This window comes from Erinaceus europaeus, chromosome 14, assembly GCF_950295315.1.
Source record: "Erinaceus europaeus chromosome 14, mEriEur2.1, whole genome shotgun sequence".
NCBI classification, from domain to species: domain Eukaryota; kingdom Metazoa; phylum Chordata; class Mammalia; order Eulipotyphla; family Erinaceidae; genus Erinaceus; species Erinaceus europaeus.
In genome coordinates this window covers 57,035,735-57,055,749 of record NC_080175.1, presented here as the reverse complement: position 1 = coordinate 57,055,749, position 20,015 = coordinate 57,035,735, and the positions used below count along the sequence as shown (strand labels likewise).

Genomic DNA, 20,015 nt, shown 5'->3' with positions numbered 1-20,015 from the left:
TGCACCTACTAGCTATCTACAAAATGGAGTAAACCCCCCCCCCCTTCATCTGCACTATTCCAGCTTTTAGGTTCATGATTGGTCAACAATTTGTTTGGCTTTGTATGTTAACTCTCTTTTCAGCAACCAGGTTCCAGATGCTAGCATGATGCCAACCAGACTTCCCTGAACAGACAACCCCACCAATGTGTCCTGGAGCTCTGCTTCCCCAGAGTATATGTAGGTTTAACTATAGTTGAGCAACAATAAACTCCTTGGCATGAAATCTATTACAGATTGTGCTCTTATAATCTTAAACCCAGTTCTGAGTCTAGATGAGCTGAGTGAACATTGTCCATCATGTTGATCATTCTCTGTACTGGACTTATACACAAATAATAATGCACACACGTACACTTACTATAGATGGCAGAACTGATGTACTTATGGGACGAGTGACAAGTTTGGGGATTCAAATATTTCAGTCAATCTTGATTTTTTATATTTCTTCTCCTGTATTTCTAATGTTAGTGTTTTAATAACAGAAATACCTTTTTTTTTTATTCTAAGAAAACTGGGATTGAAAACTGTCAGTTTACATACACACATACACACATATATAATGACAATGGAAAAGCCTTTCTTTCCTGTCCCTACAAGGGCAGGTCGATTTTCATTGAAAAGGGCTTCAAGCTGGTTGGAATATTTACTCACTTATGCAGGTGCGTCCATCAGCATGGAGTCTGTGTCCTGTATCACATTCACAGTGGAAGGTGCCCAGAGTGTTAATACAGCGCTGCTGGCAGCCTCCATTCACAGCCACACACTCATCGATATCTAGAGGCAGAAGACAGATGGCCAGGATTACAATGTCATTCCAATGTCAGCTTCGGAGAAGTGGCACAATATTTCTTTGATCCACAGTGTGTGTGATATTGTACAAAGGCACTGTCTCTGTGGCCACAAATCTGTGCTTGTTTGATGCATTTGGCTCGGCAGTGTAAACAAGAAAATATAGATAGAAAAACCTTACTGAGCTTGTGAAAGCCCTGCTGATCTGAGTGTAGGGACTTTCTCACAACTTTCTATTCTTCACATGCTGGGTAATTAGAAGGATCTGAGGTATGGTTATTTCCTTAGGGAGGGGAAGAGGAGAATGAGAATGAGCTACTCTATCTAGAGCAGCACTTACTCAGAGATAAACACCTGATATTGGTCTGGGGTTGTCAAATAAAGCCAGTGATGGAGTTAAGACCTAGGATTTCCTTCTCATGTGCTATATAGTGGACATTAGGGAAATGAATCCAAATAAATGAATCCAAAAGAAATGAATCCAAATAAATCCCTGGCTTAGAGTTCTTAAAAATACATCAGCCCACTCCTTTTCACTCAACTTTTCACTTAGTGCTCAATGTTCTGAAATACTGAAAATGTTGATGTGATAGTTTACTTTTAGGGAAAATCATTCAAGAGTTGCAGTTCTAAGGTAAGTTGAGGTCATGTGAATGACTATAATAGTCACTTTTTTTTAAACAGGGGAGAGCGCGAACGCAGTCCCCCACTACCACAAATTATGCAGTCGAGTTTCCCACATTTGGGGAAATCGCAGGGGTCAGCACATCCGGAGTGCAATGGATAAGCCTCGCCCTGGGAAAACCACCTTTGTGATCATGGTATCTCCCCTGCCAGGTAAGTATAGTCACTTATTTTTTATTGTTGTAGTATTGTTGTTATTGATGTCATTGTTGTTGGATAGGACAGAGAGAAATGGAGAGAGGAGGGGAAGACAGAGAGGGGTAGAGAAAGATAGACACCTGCAGATCTGCTTCACTGCTTATGATGTGACTCCCCTGCAGGTAGGGAGTCTGGGTTTGAACCAGGGTCCTTACGCAGGTCCTTGCACTTCGTGCCACATGAGCTTAACCTGCTGCGCTACTGCCTGAATCAGTTCATGCCTCAGATCATACACTTCCTTTTTTATTTTTTTCAGACAATTCTATGTATTTCACATGGAATAGATGGAATAGGGAAGCCAGGGTACCACTGCAGTACAAACTGCACCTCTATTTAGAGGGATGACCCATCAGGAAGGGTGTTTTCTTGCCCACACCTGAGAGCTGGATTCAATTTCCAGCACAATGCAGGAATGCGGGGGCCATTTTCCCCCCTGTGCATTGACCAGTGACCAAGAAGGAGGGGGAGATGGGCCACCACAGTGGTTTTGGGGAGACTGCTGATGAGGGCGAGCACACAGAGAGAAAGCACAACCTCCAAGAGAGCTTCAGGGAGACATCTTGTTTATTGGGTGTACAAGCAAGCAGATATACTCAAGGGGTTAGGGAAGGGAAGAGGTGATTTACTAACTATTAAGCCTCACACAATACAGGGTTAAGTCTCTGATTTGGCCATTACTAGGAAGTTACCTTACTAATCATTGAACCACACACACAATACAGGGTTAAGTCTTTGATTTGATTATTGCTGGGAAGTTACCAAATAAGGTCTGGTCATGAGATCACCATGCATAGGTAGGCTTCTCTCTAAAGGTAATTCATGAGCACCTCAGGGCAGGGGGCAGAGGGGCACTTAAGCAAAACCAGGATGTTTGTGGTGGGTTTCAACTGGCCGTAACTTATGGCTTTTGTTCAAAGGGAATGGGGAAGCATGTGCAGGGAAGTCCCCTGTCTAGAAAATTCCATCACCATATCAAAGCCATGGGGTCAAGTGGGGACCTGCCTACTGCCCCTTCAGTGAGAAGGGGACTCGGGGTGAACCCTTTCAGACCCTCATGGAGACAATGGCCTGGTTTTCTCAGACATTGGGCCTTTCCCCACACAGGAACACTGTGACACAGGAAGAAGTTCTGGTTGTGCAGCATTTTCCTCTTCCTGTCTTTTTTTCTCTCTAAAATAGAAGTGCAGAAGCATGCATGTGGGGTCTAGGAGGTGGCTCAATGGACAAAACACTGGACTCCCATACAAGAGGTTTTGAGTTCTGTCCCCCAGCATTGTGTGTGCGTGCCAGAATAAGGGTCTGCCCCCCCCCTTCACTTCTCCCTCTCAGAAATATATAATTGTCATTCTTCTTGTGCGGAGGCCTCCTCTCAGGCACGGACTCCTGGTGTGCCCACCCTGTTGCGCACCAGATGCAGGGGTCTAGGAAAATGTCACCTGAGGCAGCAGAGACTAAGTCTTACGGGATTCACTCTGTGTCTGTGACAAGAGATGACCTGGAGACCAAGCTGGTAGCAATGATCCCTTTATTGATCAGAGAGGCAAGGTTTTTAAGGGGTTGCAGAAGGAGTTAGCTTGTTTATACTATATATGGTTAAAGCAGAAAAGGGGCAGAGAGAGGTAAGGGGCTGGGAAAACTATTAGGTGAGTGATCTAAGGAATAAGAAAGCTGGGCTTTGATGTGCATGGGTGTAGGGGTCCTTGCATGTCAGGAGGGTGAGGTTTGGTTATAGTCTTATTCAGAAGGGAAAAAAAAAGAAGTGAGAAAAGGGGCCTCTCTGTTAGCAACTATGTAAGGAGGAGAGCAGTTTTGGGAATGAAGAAGTTGGGTTATGAATGGCTAGCAGACAGAGAGATGTCCTGATGGCAGAGAGAAGATGGGTCAGGTATGATAACTACTGGTAGCTTTTGAATAAGCAGACCATTTGGTTTAAAGACAAGGAAGTAAGCTATTGTATTGGGAATGCAGAGTCCCTGTGAGGCAGAGTCTGACAGGTGAAGATGAACCTGAAGGCTGTTCTCTCCTATGCTCAATCTCTGGTAGAGAGAGACTGATAGGAAGACTGTGTTCCTCAGGCACCTATCTTTCAATGGGAGGTTCCACCACTCTCAACCATATCCTCACAGTTTCCCTACATATAATAAATATTTTTTTTTAAATCATGCATGCCTGACGCACTATCAACACACACTCATACAGACAGAAGAATCTCTAGCAAGAGATCCAAATAATAGGTGTTTCATAGTATTAGGCTCTCATCAAAATCTTTAAATTGACACATACACACACACACACACACACACACACACAGAAAAACACCAAAATCTTTATTCATATAAACTGAGGCCAAGTTAAAAATGTCTTATTTGCAACCCTCCTGCATTGTAATTGGGAATGTAAATTGATCTGATCCCTATGGAAAGAAGTTTGGAGAACTCTCAGAAGGTTAGAAATGGACCTAACCTATGATGCAGCACTTCCTTTCCTAAGGATATATCCTAAGGAACCAAACACACCCATCCAAAAAGACCTGTGTATACCTATATTCATAGCAGCACAATTTGTAATAGCCAAAACCTGGAAGCAAACCCAGGTGTCCAATAACAGATGAATGGCTGAGCAAGTTGTGATATATAAAATTTAACAGAAGCTAATTTTATTGCACTAATTAGCAAAACAAAAGATCAGGGGGTCACACCCAATTCCTTAGCTCATAGTACTAAGCCCAAGGAACTGCACATGTATCCAGGTGAGCCTCCAACTCCCCACCTGTAGGGGGGGGACATTTCACAAATAGTGAAGGAGGTCTGCAGGTGTCTATGTTTCTCTTTCTCTATCTTCCCCTCTCTCAAGTTATCTCTACCTTATCCAATAAAACCAAAAAAAAAAAAAAAAAAAAAGAGGCTGCCAGGATCAGTGGATTCATAGTGCTGGCACTAAGTCCCACAATAACCCTGGAGGAAATATATGTTTATAAAATGAGAGTGCATGATAAAAGCAGTGAATAGCATGGGATCAAGGGACTGAAAAGTTATTTGCGCTAGAATCATAAGAGTATGCTTTATTGTCAATCTAAGATTTGAGTGTGTGGAGGAGAGAATGGAGAATCCAAAGCTTGCATGGTTTGAATATGCAGCACTGCCATATGTCAGATGGGAGACTAACGCTAGTGAAAGATGCAACACTGAGGATTCAATCTGAAGTCTTCTTTTACCTCATTTCAAAAGCAGAGTCTTCCTCTTTTTGAGTTACAGTACAATGCCATCTTTCACAAGTTGGGACATAATAGACTGCAGACAAAAAAAAATCGATAATTTATAGAGTGGTTTCAAATAGAAAGTAATTGGTTTGACTTTCTTTCTCTTGTGCCCTTTCAGAATCCACTGACTTTACTGACCATTTGGGCTTTGTATAACCAATAGCTCTCATACTTGGCAGCACATTAGAATGACTTGGTGAGTATTTAAAATATACATACTTTGGTCCTGCCCTTGAAGAATCTGATTTAACTAGTCTGGCCTGAGACCTAGGCAAATATTTTGAAAGCATTCACAGTGATCTCAATGTGTGGTGGGGCAAGAGGTAAGGTATGCTGATGCAATTAGTTTGAATCACCAAGGGATGATATTAAAATGTGGAGGCTAATTCTATAGGTTGAGGGCTGGGGGCCAAGAGTCTGCACTTCTAATTGATGCAAGCTGTTGACCCGAGCTCCATACTCAAATAGCTGAAGGGTGGTTTGCCCTACTGAACCATGAAAGTCACAGAGGTTACCAATGCTTTGACACAATCACAATGCACCAAATAAGCCTAAATGGATGTACTGATACTCTGTTCAATTAGTTAATATATATATATATATATATGTTATTTTTGCTTTATTTTTTATATTGCTATTATTATTATTATTATTATTATTATTATTATTATTATTATTATTTGCCACCTAGGTTATTACCTGGGCTCACTTCTAGAAAGTAAAGGTCACAGCTTCCGGCATATATTTTGTTTTCACTTTTCATTTGATCAGATAGTTGGACAGTGATGTAGAGGGAGTGACAGAAACAAGAGACACCTGCAGCACTGCTCCTCAGTGAGGACGGGGGGTTGAAACCTAGGTCCTGACCCCTGATCAAAATATTTTGCACATGCACACACACACACATACACACACACAAACACACACACACTTGTGTGTGTGTGTGTTTGTGTGTGAGTGAATGAGAGAGATACAGAGACAGAGAGAGATACAGAGAGTTTGTATCTAATAACTTTGCTAATAGCCAACATATCTAATAACTAACATATCTAATAACTGTGCTCAATAAGAAGATAGTGGCGAACATGTAGCCCTGCTAGCCTGTTGCAGAAACTAAGTCAAGTCTAAGACCAAATTTTCAGAAGTTGGCCAGAAACCAGAGGGGAAGAGGACACTGCCAGAAGGAGTTTCAAATGGAGAGGAATGCACATGCCAAACTATAGTATAAAGTGAGTTAACAAGTTCTATCAGGATATGGGGAGGTGTTCCTAGATGGGGAGGAAGGAGATAGTATGGAAGGTCAGGACACCACAGCCCTGAGGGATGGGTTATCAATAGATGAAAGCAAAGAGGAAAGGCTAACATATAACTAAATGTGGTGATTAGCAGACTGGCTGAGGACTGTGGAGAGAAATTAATGGTTATGCAAAAGACTTTCATGCCTGAGGCTCCAAAATCGCAGGTTCAACAGCCCCCCACACACACACCACCATGATTATAAAACAGCACTGAGCAGTGTTCTAGTATCTATCCATCCATCTCTAACTACTTATTTATCTTTCTGTATCTCTCACACTAAAATAAATTAAAAAATAACTAGATAGCCATCATTTGCATTTGAGGACATTACTCAAGGATGTAGCTGCTTATAAAATTAGAACTAAATAAACAAAACTGAGCCTTTTAAAAACTCATTGGCACTGAAACCAGCCTGCCCCAAGCTGAGAACTTGCTGCTGCACCCTCAGACTGCAGTTCTCACAGCTCAGAAGTGATGACTCTATCCATTTGCTAATTCTCAGTGGTGTGGGGGCACAAAAGGGTGGGAGCTTTAGCTTCCCTTCTCAGATGTTTCAATGTCTCCAAGTCAGCATCACTCACTAGCTGAATTATTTCCAACTAGACAAGACCCCAGTCACCACCCAACCCTACTTCAGAGACTATAGAGGTAGGCCATTAATCTGCATCTCCTCTCAGATGAATTCCTTATACTTTCCCCAAGGTTTCCACCCATCACCTCTGCCCTTCCCAGCCCTCCAGAGAATCCCAGAATTAATCCATTACTCAGAACATTCCTCCTGCCTGACTTTTTGGGGAGGACAGCTAACTCCCCCCCACAAACACACACACACTTCAACCCCCTGCCAACACTCATAGTCTCTCTCTCTCTCGCTCTATTCCTCTCTCTCTCTCTCTCTCTCTCTCTCTCTCTCTCTCTCTCCACAGAGTGCCTACAGTCTGTTCGCACCTCTTCTTAGCTAAACTACTAGAGGAACAGGGCCCCTTGCAGCCAATCTCAGCAGCTCTACCACATCAAGCCAGCTTAAAGGATGAGCAAGTTCATCCCAAAGACAACTTGCCCTGCTGAGGCCCAGCCAAAGGAAGATTCCCAACACAGACAAACAACAAATCACAGTGGTGAGACAGAAGAAAAAACCCTTCACCAAGAGGTCTTACCGAAGTCCTGAAAAAAAAAAACAAAAACAAAAACATAAGAGCCAGAGGCTTAAAAAAACATGAGTCCTCAACAAGTTCACAGAAATACAGGAACTAATCAAGGAAAACCTCAGGAGCTGAGATACAATGAGTGAACTCAGGAGACAAATAAAAACAAAAATAAATAAAAACAAAATGCAAAGTTCAGATAAGCAAAGGTTACCTTAGCTAAACTAGTTGCCAAAGTAGCTAAATAAGAAGCCGTAATAGCTAAACAAGGGACCAGAATCATTGAGCTAATGATTACAAATGATGGACTTAACAGAATGACAGAAGCTGAAAACTGAATAAGTAAGACTTATTCAGAATTAGGCAGGGAACATCATGGACAAACAGGAAACACAAGGGTAAAAAAAAAGTGGGGGGGGGATTTGCTGAGCGGTAGCACAGTTGGTTAAGCACACATGCCATGAAGCCCAAGGATCAAAATAAGGATCCCGCTTCGAGCTCTAGACTCCCCATCTTGCGCAGGGGTGTTGCTTCACAGGCAGTGAAGCAGGTCTGCAGGTGTCTATCTTTCTCTCTCCCGTCTGTCTTCCCTTCCTCTCTCCATTTCTCTCTGTACTATCTAACAATGGCAACAATAATAACAACAATGATAAACAACAATGGCAACAAAAGGGAAAAAATGGTCTCCAGGGACAGTGGATTCATAGTGCAGGCACCTAGTCCCAGTGATAACCCTGGAGGCAAAAAAAAAAAAAAAAAAAGACAAGGCTGGTAAAAGAACATAATGATTATGCAAAAATTCTTCATGACCAAGGCTCTGTGGTTCCAGGACCACCACAAATCAGAGCTAAACAGTGCTCTGGCATCTCTCTCTCTCTCTGTACTTACCTCTCTCTCTCTCTGTACTTACCTCTCTCTCTGTGTACGTCTCTCTCTCTCTCTCTTTCTCTCTCTCGTTAAACTAAAATATTTAAGAAAGACAATGAAAACATTTAATTAATGAAAATCAGTAAGTTTAAGGTAACTTTAGCATTGGCTATTATGAGAGATGACTGGTTTTTATGAAACATGAAGGGCACTTTACTTCTTTTCTGATGGAATAGCGCTGGCAGAAGGTATAACTGGGTTAAATCACCATGCTATTAGACACTCAGGCTGAAGCTGTCACAAGTGATTTTTTCTTTCCTATCAAGATTCTGCCCCACAGAGTTAAAAACCAGAAATGTCAATATTACATTAAAATGTTATTATCAAGTACACTTCATGTGAAGAAACTATTTCTTCAGAAATTCTCTGAGATATAGTTTCATGTTAAATGCTGATAGAAAGGCCTACCCTTAGAATCTGAGCCCGAGGACACTGCAAGAGAATAATAACAGAGTGATTAGAATTTGTCTAGCATGATCACTGTGATATGCACCAAGGATTTCATGATTTTTATGTGATAAAAAGATAGCCAATGAATTAACTTGAGCTGTTTTTTTTTTAATCTCTTTTCTCTTAATTTCCCGCTGTCCCCAAAACTATTTCCCCAGGTGGCCACAGAATATAACAGCTTAAAATAATTCACATTATCACATAAAATCTCCCTGAGACAATGACCTGGTTTTGTTTCCAAACAACCAAAACTGTTTCAAATTCTTTTCTCTTAGTGTAACCACAGCAAGATAACTTATTTCCCTATTTTTCTTTGAATATATTGTTCTCAGTAAGGTATAGATTGGGGGAGAAGTGTTCCCTGGTTACTTTATATCAGCATTAAATTTGAAGAACATATTAAATGTGTAGTGAATATTCCACTAGATTTTACATACGCTTCTATTTTTTGCTCTGATAAATGATGATAGATCAAAATAGCTGGATGTTTTCTTACAGCTCCATAGTGCTTGACCGGGTAAACCTCAGGCCAAAGAGCTTATTGTAATAAGCATTTTCTAGCATAGAGTTGATCATCCATTAATGTTCTGTGAATGAATAAATGAGTGTGTGGTTTGAGAATCATTCACTACATTCGATCTTCTCAGATACCCATATTCAACAGTGTGATTTCTTAGACTGACTTCATATGCCACACACCTTCTCTTCACCCTGCAGTAGACTCTTTTTTCCCCCCTTTACTTTAATTGTGACTAATAGTGGGTTACAGAATTGTCAGATTCCAGAGTATAGTTCCACACTGTACCCACCACCAAAGGTCTGTGTCCCCTACCCTTCCACCTCCCCCCAAATAACTGCTATTGTTCTCAGGAAGTCTTAGAGTCTAATTGCTTACTTCTGTTTTTGTTTGTTTATGTTTTGTTTATTTTGTTTCTGCAAGTTCATGTGTGTCAGTTCTCTGGATGTCAAATAGGAGTCAAATAGGAGAAACCATCCAGTAGTGACTTTTATCTCTAGTAAAATACTCTTAATATTTACTTTTGAGCATTCTCACATGACTTAATTTTATTTTAATAATGAGGATTAATGTAAATAAATGGTAAAAAAGAAATCAAATTGACAGTGCACAGCAGTCACAATGTCACAATGGAATAGAGAACAGATTTTAACTCCTATATTAATTAGTTTATTTCTTGACATTCTTATGACCTAACATGTTACACATGATAGCGACATTTTTTTTTATCAAAGTTATTGATTTCTTTGAGATAATTCAAAACTCCCCAGGCTATTGTAAAACTCATCTTTTGAGAGTCCATGTGGCATCGTTTGGCTGAATACTACATACATCACATTATGGACTGTTGTGCTTCCCATATTTTAAAACACTGTTCTATTATAAGATTTCAAGGCAAAATAGCTCACCTAGGCAGTATGCCTACTTTGTCTGCACCTAACCCATGCTTTAATTCAATCCTCACCACATTGGAGAAAACATTAGTAAGGTGTTTTTTGTTTGCTTTATTCTTCCTCTCTTTGTGTGTTTCTCTGTCTCTTCTGTTTTCTGTGAAAAAAAAATGTCAGTCTGGAGCAGTCAAGTTCCAGCAAGGAAAAAAAAAATTAGTGGGAACAATCACACACACACACACACACACACACACACACACACACACACCACCACCACCACCACCACCACCACCAAATTTTCCCCTCCCCAGCACCCATAACTATATAGTTTTCACAAAGTCTGAGAGACAGAGTTTATTCATCACTTTTTAATTCTTTTTTTTAATACTTTATTTTAATGAGAGACACAGAGACAGATCAGAGCACTACTCAGCTCTGGTTTATGGTGGTGTTATGGACTGAACCTGAAACCTAGCAGCCTCAGGCATCAAAGTCTTTTGCATGTCCATTATACTGTTTCCCCAGTCGCCCCTCCCCACCTTTTTTTCTTGCAAGTTCCTATGCTTAATTATCACATTACACATATTTGGTAAAACACTTGTCTTTCAACTGCTTTACTTATTTCGATCAAACAATCAACTGCAGTTCTATCCCTTTTTGTACCAAGAGACTCAATAATGTCTCTTTTAAAATTGCAGAGTAGCATTGCATGAAATCTAGTTTCTATAATTTCTTTATCCACTTGTGAACATCAAGTTTGCTTCCATACGTTACAATTGTGAATACTGCAGCCATGAACTTAGGGGTGTATATCACCCTTCGATATAGTTTTTTTATTTTTACTTTATTTTATTGTTATTGATGTCGTCGTTGTTAGATAGGGCAGAGAGACATGGAGAGAGGAGGGGAAGACAGAGAGGGGGAGAGAAAGATAGACACCTGTAGACCTACTTCACTGCCTGTGAAGCAATTCTACTGCAGGTGGGGAGCCTGGGGCTGGAACCAGGATCCTTATGCTGGTCCTTGTGCTTTGTGCTACCTGCGCTTAACCTACTGCGCTACTGCCCGACTCCCTCGAAATAGTATTTTCATGTCTTGTGGGAATAAGCCTAGGAGTTGGTGTCGCTTCATGATAAGGTATTTCCAGTTCTGTCTGTTTAAGGACTCTTCATACTGGTTTTCCCTGGAGCTGCACCAACTTGCATTCCCACCAGCCATGTAACAGAGTTCCTTTTTCTCCACATCCTTGCCAACACTTTTTATTTGCCGTTTTGCTGATGTAAGCCATTCTCACAGGTGTGAGGTGGTAGGTAACCCATTATGGTTTTAATTTGCATTTCTACAAAGACAAGTGATATGGGACATTTTTCATATGTCTATGTGCTATCTGTATGTCTTCAGAAAACTGCCTAGTCATATCTTTTGCCCACATTTTTTTATTGGGTTGTTTTCATATTTTGTTGAGCTGTTTGGTTTCTTTACATACGTTTGATATCAACCCTTGGTTTAATGTGTGATGTGAATTCCAATGTATATAATCTTTTTAAATTTCATCATTTGTGTCTAGAAATGCCATATTTTTCTCTTTTTTAGTTTTTCTTTTTTATTATTTTATTGGACAATGACAGCAGGAAATCAAAAGGGAAAGGAGAGATAGAGAGAAAGAGGTGGTCAGGTGGTGGCACACTGGGTTAAGTACTAAGCTTAAGGATCCCAGTTCGAGCCCCTGGCTCCCTACCTGCAAGGGGGTCACTTCACAAGTCATGAAGCAGGTATGCAGCTGTATCTCTGTCTCTTTCCCTTTCTATCTCACCTTCCCTTCTCAATTTCTCTCTGTAATGCCCAGTAAAAGGTAGGTGGAATGGCCCCTGGAGCAGTAGATTCATGATATAGGTACCAAGCCCCAGTGATAATCTTGGAGGCAAAAAAAAAAAAAAAAGAAAGAAAGAAAAAATAAATAAAGAAAGAAAAACATAGATACTTGATTCCCTGCTTCACCACTGAAGGCTTGAACCTGGGACCTTGCACATATTTATGTGATGCTTAATCATGTGCACCACTGACTGAATGACCCCCTGAAATGCCATAAATTTATATATAATAATTTAGTATCCTGTTATTTAACTGAACATATTGACTATTTCTGGATTTTCTTGGTGGCAATCTTTACAATTTTCTATCATGTTGTCTGTAGGTAGTGATAACTTCTTCCTCTGATTTGTAGTTTTCCTTCCTTCTGATTAGGCTTTTGTTCCTTTTCTAGTTGCATTAATTATAATGTTATTGTGCCAAATTGAGATCTTTTTTTCTTTATTAATGTGGGTTTTCATTGCCATGAATTCACCTGTTAGTAATGCTTTTTCAGAATTCTATAGGACCTGGTAGTTTGTATCTATATTTCTGTGGTTCACCAGATAATTTTTTTCTTTTTGATTTCTTTTCACTCTGTTGTTCTTCACAAGCATGAAAAGGGGGAATATCACACTTTTTAGGGGTGTGCATGTATATGTTTAATTTCTAGCCTAATACTATAAATATCTGAACATAGCCTTTTTTATAACTTTGTGTTTTACATGTTTATCCAGGCTGTCACTGTGTTCCAGCATATGGTCAATCCTTGAGAACATATTACCTACCCTAGAAAAGAAAGTGAAACCATCCTGCAGTTGTCCATTACTCCCTTACATAGTTATTTTGCTAAGCATATTCTTTTCTAGTTCTATCCATTTTATCCCAGAGGATACAATACCATATTTCTTTACTGTTGAGCAGTATAGCATTGAGTATATGTCTCATAACTCTTTTATTCAGTCATTTGTCAGAGGGCATTTTGGTTGCTTCTATATTTTGGCTATTATGAGAAATATAGCTATGGACATGGGGTAAATATATTCCTTCAAATTAGTATTATTATCTCTTCTGGAAAAATCCCTAGGAGTGGAATTGCTGGATCATAGGGTATTAACATTTGTATTTTCTTAAAGATTCCCCATACTGCTTTCCATAGTGGTTGTACCAGTTTGTAATCCCATCAGCAGTGCAGTAGAGTTCCTCTCTCTCCACATCCTTTCTAATACTTATTCTCTCCTGTCTTTTTGATAAAGGCTATTCTAACAGGGGTGAGGTGGTATCTCAGTGTGGTTTTAATTTGCATTACTTTGGTAATAGGTGAATTGGAGCATATGTGAATTTCTGCATATGTCTGCTGGTCAAATGTATCTCTTCTTTAGAAAACTGTCTATTCATGCAGCTATCAAGAACAATGAACCCACCTTCTCTGACCCATCTTGGACAGAGCTAGAAGGAATCATGTTAAGTGAACTAAGTCAGAAAGATAAAGATGAGTATGGGATGATCCCACTCATCAACAGAAGTTGACTAAGAAGATCTGAAAGGCAAACTAAAAGCAGGACATGACCAAATTGTAAGTAGGGCACCAAAGTAAAAGCCCTGTGGTGAGGGGTAGACATGCAGCTTCCTGGGCCAGTGGGGTGTGGGAGTGGGTGGGAGGGATGGGTCACAGTCCTTTAGTGGTGGGAATGGTGTTTATGTACACTCCTAGCAAAATGTAGACATATAAATCAGTAGTTAATTAATATGAGAGGGGGAAAATCAATTGTATGTCTCAAAGTTTCTCAAAACACAAACTGAATCCTTTTAATATATAGGCTGTGTATCTGATATGCGGACTCTCTCAAAAGCCTAGACCAAGCAGATTAGAAGCATCCAATAGCACAGCTATATACAAGATACTGGATATAGTACAGCAAACCATAACAAAAGGACTTTTCAAAGTTAACCCAATTAACAAATAATGTGATGATAACATTAACTATTACCTTTTGAACCCTTCTTCTTCTTCTAGCGTTTGCCCTTCTTCCGTAGCCAGTCAACAGCATCAGGTTGAGCCTGATGTAAAGTTTCGAGACCTCCTTTGAATCTGGAGAGGTGGCAGTCAGTTGTTGACTATGTGGGTCATAGTCTGTCTGTAGCCGCAGGGGCAGTTTGAACCCTAAGACAGCAGGAACCTCACATCTCCACTATAGAGCCCCTACTTCCCCCAGTCCTAGAACCCTTGGATAGGGCCCACTTTCCCGTATGCCTCTCCCAATCCAAACCAAATAATATTGCATCTGCCGATCACAACCTAACCAACGCAACGATTGCCACCTCAACATGCTTCACCTCAGACTGTGTCCAGAGACTTCACGTGTGGAATGACAACCCTTCAGCTTCATTACTCGGGTGAGACCTTTCCTTTTATAGTACACTCTAATTTCATCTCAGGTAGTTCACTTTCTAACAAAGTCCCATAACCTAGATATACACCAGTTTCTGTGAGAGAGAGCATATGTTCACACGTACCCATAAACTACTGCAAAATATATACCTGAAAGCAGAAGTACACTAGAGTTTTCAGTGACTACCTCCCTAACACTTCCTCTCCACTATTCCAAGCTTGGGATCCATGATTGCTCAACAAATTGTTTGGCTTCATATGTTAACTCTCTTTTCAATCACCAGGTTCCAGATGCCACCAGGATGCTGGCCAGGCTTCCCTGGATTGAAGACCCCACCAATGTGTCCTGGAGCTCAGCTTCCCCAGAGACACACCCTACTAGGGAAAGAGAGAGGCATACTGGGAGTATGGACCGACCAGTCAATGCCCATGTTCAGCGGGGAAGCAATTACAGAAGCCAGACCTTCTACCTTCTGCAACCCTCAATTACCCTGGGTCCATGCTCCCAGAGGGCTAGAGAATGGGAAAGCTATCAGGGGAGGGGGTGGGTTATGGAGATTGGGTAGTGGGAATTGTGTGGAGTTGTACCCCTCCTACCTTATGTTTTTGTTCATTAATCCTTTCTTAAATAAAAATTAAAAAAAAAAAAGAATAGGAGAGCTATCGGAGGAGGGGATGGGCTAAGGAGTTCTGGTGGTGGGAATTATGTGGAGTTGTACTCCTCTTACCCTATGTTTTTTTCAGTGTTTCCTTTTTATAAATAAATAATAATAATAATAAATGATCCCTAATGTAAAGACACAGCTTGCTACTTGGCAGCTTCCAATAAAAAAAAAAAAAAAAAAAAGAATAGGAAAGCTATCAGGGGAGGGAATGGGATACGGAGATCTGGTGGTGGGAACTGTGTGGAGTTGTACCCCTCTTATCCTATGGCTTTGTTAATGGCTCCTTTTTTAAATAAATTTAATTTAAAAAAAAAAGAAAGAAAACTGTCTATTCATATCTTCTGCCCACTTTCTTATTGGTTTGTTTATTTCTTTTTTGTTGAGTTGTATGAGTTCTTTATAGATTTTTTTATATCAACTGCTTGAAGTATGGTGTGCAAATATATTCTCCCAGATGCTAGGTTTACTATTTATCCTAATGGGGTTTATATTATTACATAAAAACTGTGGTAGCAAAATGGGAAAGACCAGCTAGTCATATGGTGGGAAGCCCTGAATCCTAAAGCTAAGTTCCCAGTGTTCATTGCAGTTTCTGGGAAATGACAGGGCATGGGTTCCAGCATCAGAAGGTGAGGTGAGCTAAAGGCAAGTAGGAAAAAGCAATTACCACAAGTCACTTGTTTAAATAACCTCCTGTGCATTCACAATCACTTGTGGGTCTGCACATCTGTCATATGCTCTTGACATGATGTTACACTGACATCAGCCATATGGTAATTATGTTCATGTGCCATAATCCATTTTGCTCACTGTAAATTAATCCTGTTCCCAACAATTCCCAAATTCTAATATAAGCATGGACAAAGATGCTCAGAGTCTATACAGGTATAGGTGAAAATGCTAATCTTCTATGCCACTGGGGTTTACTCTGCAATCCCTGACCTTTCCTTTAAAACTGCAGGCACACGAGTAATGAAGCTGAAGGGTTGTCATTCCAAACGTGAAGTCTCTGGACACAGTCTGAGGTGAAGCATGTTGAGGTGGCAGTCGTTGCGTTGGTTAGGTTGTGATCGGCAGATGCAATATTATTTGGTTTGGATTGGGAGAAGCATACGGGAAAGTGGGCCCTATCCAAGGGTTCCAGGACTGGGGGAAGTAGGGGCTCTATAGTGGAGATGTGAGATTCCTGCTGTCTTAGGGTTCAAAAAGACAATCGATAGTTAATGTTATCATCACATTATTTGGTAATTGGGTTAATTTTGAAAAGTCCTTCTGTTATGGTTTTCTGTACAGTATCCAGTATCTTGTATATAGCTGTGCTATTGGATGCTTCTAATCTACTTGGTCTAGGCTTTTGAGAGAGTCCGCATATCAAATACATAGCCTATATATTAAAAAGATTCAGTTTGTGTTTTGAGAAACTTTGAGACATACAATTGATTTTCCCCCTCTCATATTAATTAACTACTGATTTATATGTCTACATTTTGCTAGGAGTGTACATAAACACCATTCCCACCACCAAAAGACTGTGACCCATCCCTCCCACCCACTCCCACCCCCCACTGGCCCAGGAAGCTACATGTCTACCCCTTCCAGATGCCATCAGGATGCTGGCCAGGCTTCCCTGGATTGAAGACCCCACCAATGTGTCCTGGAGCTCAGCTTCCCCAGAGACACACCCTACTAGGGAAAGAGAGAGGCAGACTGGGAGTATGGACTGACCAGTCAATGCCCATTTTCAGCGGGGAAGCAATTACAGAAGCCAGACCTTCTACCTTCTGCAACCCTCAATTACCCTGGGTCCATGCTCCCAGAGGGCTAGAGAATGGGAAAGCTATCAGGGGAGGGGGTGGGATTTGGAAATTGGGTGGTGGGAATTGTGTGGAGTTGTACCCCTCCTACCCTATGGTTTTGTTAATTAATCCTTTCTTAAATAAAAAAAAAATTTAAAAAAAGACTGCAGGCACAGTAGCTGATTATCAGATAAAGGCTTTCTGTTAGCCTGGAGACCCTGTTGATCTCTTTACCTTTGTCTAATCCAGAAACGACCAAACATCCCTAGAAACTCAGAGCAGAAACCAGAAGTGGTAGTCCTAAATTGAGATGAACCCTGGGTGTTAATCATGGTGTATCCAGGATGTTGGAGTACTGCAATCAGAACTTCAGCTTACTGAGTACTTGTGAGGAATTTGCAGAAGGAAGGTTTGGCTGCTTTGCCATGAATCCAAGTAAGATCTGTAAATGAAAAAGCTAAAAAGATATACCGTCAGCTTTAAGTTAGTAATCTTATTGGCTTCAGTCACAAAGAGGCTAGACAAATCAAGAAATGTTAAAAGAAAACATTTAGAGTTAAGCCTAGATAACAGAATTTTTATGGTTCTTATTTGGTGATGTTATAGAAAGGTTTCACTAACTGACATGATAATAGTGAATCTGGTAGAGAAAGAACAGAAACTCTATGGAAAAAAGTGACAGCAGCTATCTGAATAAAAAAGTTGCAGTACAGAATTTTTAAAGTATATATAGTTCTCTGTATTCTCCTGTTTTTGTTTAAAAAATTACTATTTTATGAGTGTTTTACAGCATTCCACAATTACTTGTCCAGTAAAGCTGTAAGAGAATGCCAGTAACATTAGTATTCCACTAAGAGAAGAAATGAGCCATCGTCTGAGCTTCAGGAACTGTGAAACAGCACTGGAGGTGTTTCACTCTCTCCCTCTATATCTACCCTTCTTCTCTGTCCTATCAATTTGATTAATCAATTAAGTTGCTATGAAGTCTATGAGACAATAACTAGGATCCACCTGCATATTGTATTTCAGGCTCAGGAAAAAAAAAAAAACTAGGATAGCCACAGGACCTTTGGGATATAACTAAAATAGCCTACTAGCTATCTACAGAATGGAGACACCCCCCCCCAACTCTTCATCTGCACTACTCCAGCCTTTAAATTCATGATTAGTCAACAACTTTGTTTGGCATTATATGTTAACTCTCTTTTAAGCAACCAGGTCCAGATGCTAGCATGATGCCAGCCAGACATCCCTGGACAGACAACCCCACCAATGTTTTATAACCCCCCCAGCAAAACCAACAAGTCTTTTCTTTTTAACTACTATAAATAGGAAATAAATGCATGCTGGAAACTCTTTAGATGCTCTTTTTACCTTCACTTGTGCTCTGAAAAAATATATATGCATATATACACAGTTTTCTAGCTCAGGCATTCATCTAGAAATAAGGCCTTTCAGGGGTGAGGGGAAGGTGGTGGTGCACTTCCTTGAATGAATAATGTGCAAGGACCCAGGTTCAAATCCCAGTCCCCACATGTGGGTGGAAAGCTTCATGAGTGGTGAAGCAGGTCTGCATGTGTCTCTTTGTTTTTCTCCATCCCTATCTTCTCCTTCCCTCTTGATTTCTGGCTATCTCATCCAAAACAGTAGATAAAGATAGTAATAATAATAATAATAAAAATAAGCCTTTCTCAGAAACCAACAAGTTATTACATCCAAAACAGAACACCCTTTCAAAGAGAAAAACAGCATGGCAATAATGTATTAAAGAAAAAAGATAGTACTAGGAAGAAACAAATTTGAATGACTTGATATCTTTTGCCAAGCATGGAGGGTAATGTACTTTTACAGGACTTGGAATTCACTTACACTGTGTAGAGTAAGAGTAAAAGTGAGAAGATGACTGTGCTAGAGATATGACTGGGGAGGGGTTCTCTGTGACACTAAGGAATCATGATTACTTTATAGACACTGGGCACTTGTAAGGTGAAACATCGATTACAGACATAGGAGAGTCAAAGTAATAACTATTACCTAAGTCTGGATAAAAATATGATGAGGACTTCACCTAAGCTTGTAGCCATGGAAATATAGAGATCTGAACAGATATAAAAGATGATAAGGAGAGAAAAATCAATATGATGGGGTTATTAACTGGATATGTAAGAAAAGAAAGAATCAAGGTCAACTACACTGAGCAGTTGGATGGAGTGTTGTGGCACTCATCAAAATTGTTGAGGAGGAAGAACATTTGATACTAGAAGAATAGTTCAGTTTGGGTTGAAAATGACAGGCAAGTGATATGAAAAGTTGGGATGTCTAGAAGGCAAGGGGATATGTGAACTAAAAGCAGAAAATAACCATTTGTCTACCGGCATACACCTAAAACACAGGAGTCATTTTTGACAGTGTTCTTTCTTTTCATTCTAGATGGACAAAATTTAATGGCAAATTTTCATTTATTAGATGTATATATCTCCTAAAACATTTCAAATCTGTTGTGTTCTTAACTCCAGGAAAATACCTTACATCTAGCCTACATTCCAACAAAAACATTACCTAAAAATAGATCCCACTCTTTCATTCCTTCTATAATTCTGCACTCTCCAATCACTCCCTGTTAGACTAAAAAGTGATATGGTCTACAGTTCCCTGAATGGTCATCTCTCATCTCCCTTTTCTTTTCTTTATTTTATTTTTATTTATTTATCAAAAGGAAACACTGACAAAACCATAGGATAAGAAGGGTACAACTCCATACAATTCCCACCACCAGATCTCAGTATCCCATCCCCTCCCCTGAAAGCTTTCCTAGTCTTTATCCCTCTGGGAGTATGGACCCAAGGTCATTATGGGATGTGGAAGGTGGAAGGTCTGGCTTCTTTACTTGCTTCCCCACACATGGGCGTTGACAGGTCAATCCATACTCCCAGCCTGCCTTTCTCTTTCTCTAGTGGGGCACAGTTCTGGGGAATCAGAGCTCCAGGACACATTGGTGGGGTGTCTGTCCAGGGATGTCTGGCTGGCATCATGCTAGCATTTGGACCTGGTGGCTGAAAAAAGAGTTAACATATAAAGCCAAACAAGTTGTTGACTAATCATGAATTTAAAGGC

At 40.3% G+C, this 20,015-nt stretch overlaps 1 protein-coding gene and 1 non-coding gene across 2 annotated transcripts in view; both read right to left on the bottom strand.

Moving 5' to 3' along the window:
• The window catches only part of LOC103113428 (EGF-like and EMI domain-containing protein 1), a 684,559-nt gene that overhangs the window by 126,472 nt on the left and 538,072 nt on the right, over positions 1 to 20,015 (bottom strand). The window contains 1 exon segment of the mRNA XM_060171006.1: positions 694 to 816. Within this exon segment, the coding sequence (XP_060026989.1) occupies positions 694 to 816 (123 nt within the window).
• On the bottom strand, positions 1,513 to 1,676 carry LOC132532937 (U1 spliceosomal RNA). The gene has a single exon (XR_009544849.1). It is a non-coding gene; the product is annotated as a U1 spliceosomal RNA (small nuclear RNA).